Genomic DNA, 4,463 nt, shown 5'->3' with positions numbered 1-4,463 from the left:
TGCACAATCTTTGGCTACTTCTAACTCCTATTTGAATCACCCAAATAGGCTCTTTTACCTACTTTAGTGTGAAAGAACCAAAGACTATAACAACTCTAACCTTGTCTTAAAACTACCAACTCCATACTAACACTAACCCATTTCAGTGTTTTAAACCGCTATATCCACTTGATATACTCAATATATATCACCTCATCTACCTCTCTATCCACCGGAGCCATGCCCTTTTGAGCTACTCAATGGAATATCTATCCATCTCAACCTTACACCACTACACCATCCCACGCAAAACACCATCACAACTCAAATAAACCAAACGAGCTCAACTTCTCTATGTCTTCTTTATTGTCCTAACCCAAGCAAACCAGACTGCGTTGCTTATCTTAATATTGTGATCTAGCCCGAGTGGGCACCCTGTGCTACGCTTTATAGCACATTCCCCCGCCCACTGCACCTTTATACCATAACTCCCACCAAAAGAATGTAATAGATAATCTGAGCACCACTGCATTTTGTTCGCATCCTATCCCAACTATACTTTGATGCAAGTCAACTGCAGACATGATAGATAATATATTTCACAATTTATTACAATTTAGATAAGTAGTTTGTGTCGGCTGTAATCACATGAGTGGATATCGCTTTTCTAACCCAATAAATATATTTTGAAATTGATAAGAATCTCATAATGAAGAGTCCGCAGAGAACTAAACAAGAATTAAGAAACGATAAGGAGTGCGCTTCAGAACATCAGAACCAGTCTTTGCCCAATAAACCCGTTTGTTGTCCAAGCCAAGATAAGTCTTTAGCTAAATTCCGGCAGTTGAAAGACTGTGTTCCTTTCATAGAACACAATGCGAGACATAGCACTAGAACTACTCCCTTAAGAACCAATGCTTATACAACCAAGATATCTTGCTGTAGATTAATGATATCTAATTGGACTGCAATTAGATTGTGTGTCTTGTTAGTACTGTTGCATTGGACCAGTATAGTCAGTGGCTCGAATATGGAAATATATCAGCCGGGTTTGCCAAGTTCAGAGGAGATACTTAAATCTCTAAAAAAGATTGGGTTCAGTTGGAGCTTCAATGGCACGAATCCTCGTGTTGTATTCTGTTCTTCAGAGGAAACTCCGGAATCTACACCTACTCCAGATGTTACTGATAATACTAACCCAAATTCAACCCAACCGAACTCATCACTTAGGTATGCGATAGTTGAGCCAACCCTGCACCTTTATTATACATTACCAATCTATCCAGATTCACCAGCGATTGCATTGCATGAGATAAGAAAAATTACTATGATTAATGCCGAAGATGTTGAGATTAACTATAATAGGGCCAGTATAGCGTTCCATAAAGAGTGTTTGGTGCTTCTATGCCGACTTCTTAACCTATTTGTATGTAAGGAGTTGAAATTTACAGTTAATTACTATGAGAACTTGGATAAATATAAAGGTGGTTTCGATTTAGATAGGGGACGAAAAGAAGCTAAAAATGCAATTGACTGGGATGACTCAACGCCATTTCACTTAACTATTAATTCAGATATGGCATCGAATGCCCTTCTAAAGTATATATTTAATGGCCTCGTTATATTGCGGCCTGTTTCAGGCATCACTTTGCCTAGCAAGTATGTCCCAGATCTCTCTGGATATCTCAAACCTCTATCACTATCAAGCAACTACACTCTCATAATTCGTTATGAAAAACGAAATGTTAAGATTAACTTGAAACGCATTCAAAAAGCTGCTCATAAATGCGCCAAAATCATCTTCGATATTCACGAAGTTAGTGACCCAGTAATAACCGGACTTGAGGAAGAAGTACCTGCAAAAAGCCCAACTATAATTCTAACCGGATCTGGGCATTCCATTCAATATATTGCAAAGCACAATAGGTCTCGAGTCAAGGTTCATGTTTTGGTATACAATACTTTTCACTCGGGGTTTATTAAGTCATTGATCAAGGCCGCCAAAGCTAAAAAGGCTTCTAAATCCCGTATCGTAGCCGGCAAGGCTATTCTTGCACTCTCGGATTCGACCCCTTGCGATTTCCCGGCTTATCACAAGCAAGTATTAACTACGGAAACCTTTGCTAAATCTGGCATTGCTGTTAAAGATATCGAGTTTAAGTATGAGGATGGTCGATGGGACTTCTCTGCTGAATTAGAGTCTCTTGTATATTACAAGGTGTTATCAGAAATGCCAACGAATCTTGCTGGTAAGAATATTGTGTGCCTTGGTCATGCACTTAGTGACCCTTGTTGGGAACTTAAAGAAGTAGTCGATCTCAAACTCAACAAGTTCGGTCTCTGGCCTATCTGCCCGAATATACGCTACACAACACTTAGTATTAGTGGTGATAAAAATCCTGATCAGAACCACACATGCGCCTGCAATGGCCTTCTACGGCATTTACGAAGCATCAATGCGCAGGAACTTCGCATCTCAAATGTGCGTGATTGTCCTTCAACTAACACTAACTTTGACATGGCCAAACTAGAAAGCGATTTAGCTAATCTTCTAAAACACAACCTCAATGTCGAGATTTTGATTCTAGACGATGTCGATGAATGTATTTTATACCGAATGCTAGGCTGTTATGACTTTACTTGCTCAAAACTAACCGAAATTCATCTCCTAAATCACCGCTTCACTAGTCTTGCTATCGCCCAAATACTAACCCTTCCTATGGCTAAAAAGATCTCCAAACTCGTAATCGATGGCATCAGTCGTCTAAATGAGATCAAGCATTTCCACCAGCGAAAAGAATTGAATGAGTTCTCACTGTTTAACTATCTCGAAAAGCGCAAAGGGAAGCGTAAAGGGAAGAAAGAAACTGAAGAGATTGACCTCCACAAACTCGTTCTACGCCCAGAACCCACCATCTTTGACTCGTATAACATACCCTTACAAGCTCTCAGGGGTCTTGGTGTCCAAGTACTAACCTCGTCTGATAAATACAGCACTGATCCTCCTTTCCCCCGCCAACCTCATATGATAGATATGAAAGAGTTTGCTTATTACACTACTACCTTTGATGCCTTAAAAATCGACCTTGCTAAGTACCAATCCACTTCTCTCACTCAACCCAACCCAACTCTAACTCTAACTCCAATTCCAAACTCAGTCCAGCCTGATTCCATTACTACTATGTTCTTGCGCATTAATGACACTCAATTCTTAACTCAAGCAGATCTGAATACTATTATCTGCTGGGTAAGTTGCCGATTCAAAAATATAACCTCACTCTGGCTGGCCAACTTTAAACTGACCGAAGAAGACCGAAAGATCTTGGCTTCGTGCAAGTATATGATCAATGCTCTACCCTATCTTCAGTTCATTCAGATAGAGGATGCCACTTCCGACAAAGACCCACTTGAGCTATCATTGCATCCCTATTATAACAATCTGTTAGAAATTACTTCAGATCCTATGCCCACATTCCTCGCCGTATCATATAAAGTGTTGTCTCAACTTTACACCTACTGTGACAAAATTGAGGACCTAATCCCCAATTACGATAGTTCCAATGCAACTCTCCATACCATCATAACTAGCCTCCAGAAACTGAAGAGGGATGGCGATGTGCCTTACTGTCCATGTTGCAATAGAACTCTTTATATGCCACCACAAGGAAAGCGAGCTAAGAAATGGGATATTAAGAGGTTATTTACTATGAAATTCAATTCCCAATTCAACTCAAATACAAACATCGACATGCTTTTCTATCTCGGCTGTGGATGCCCAGTCTGCATTCGTTGTCTCGAGATAAGGCGCAAAAGCCATGCCCAATCTTGCACCAAATGCAAGCAAAATACAGGCACCTTCAACCGACTTATAGGCATTCCTTCGCCGGTCTTTATCTTCCCCAATAATAGTGCCTGCGACTCTAATGCCCATTCCGAACTGCTTCAACCCGCACCATGGAAGGATAATCACTGCTACTTCTACTTATCGTACAATAGCATAGAGTCATTAATAGATGCCCTTTATAAGCAACCCCCTACGCACGTCTATCATACTCAATGTAGAGAAGTCTGTATATCTGAACCTTGTACCCTCATCCAAATAACTAGTGCTTAATTGGTTTGGTGTGGAAGACCCAAAGACTATAACAACTCTAGCATTCTTCTAAAACTGCCAACCCCATACTAACACTAACCTATTTCAGTGCTTTAAACCACTGTAGACACCTGATATAACCTCTATATATCGCCCCATCTACCTTTCTATCCACCTGAACCATCTCATTTTGAGCTACTCGATGGAATATCTATCCATCTCAACCTTACTACACTACACCATCCCACGCAATACACCACTACGACTCAAATAAATCAACTAGCTCAACTTCTCTATGTGTTCTTTATTGTACTAACATTAAACCAGACCGCGTTGCTTATCTTAATATTGCGTTCTGGCCTGAGTGGGCACCCTGTGCTACGCTTTATAG

The 4,463-nt window shown here is 40.4% G+C and overlaps 1 protein-coding gene across 1 annotated transcript; it reads left to right on the top strand.

The window, feature by feature from the left end:
- Positions 1 to 688: 688 nt before the first annotated feature.
- On the top strand, positions 689 to 4,093 carry NEHOM01_2466 (uncharacterized protein; the record flags this gene model as incomplete). Its single annotated transcript, XM_051491342.1, has 1 exon — positions 689 to 4,093. The coding sequence occupies one exon, from the start codon at positions 689 to 691 to the stop codon at positions 4,091 to 4,093; it is 3,405 nt and encodes a 1,134-aa protein (XP_051347302.1).
- Between the last annotated feature and the right edge of the window lie 370 nt (positions 4,094 to 4,463).

The sequence above is a fragment of the Nematocida homosporus genome (genome assembly GCF_024244095.1).
Source record: "Nematocida homosporus strain JUm1504 chromosome Unknown 4508, whole genome shotgun sequence".
NCBI lineage: Eukaryota > Fungi > Microsporidia > Nematocida > Nematocida homosporus.
This window is presented reverse-complemented; position numbering and strand designations above follow the sequence as displayed.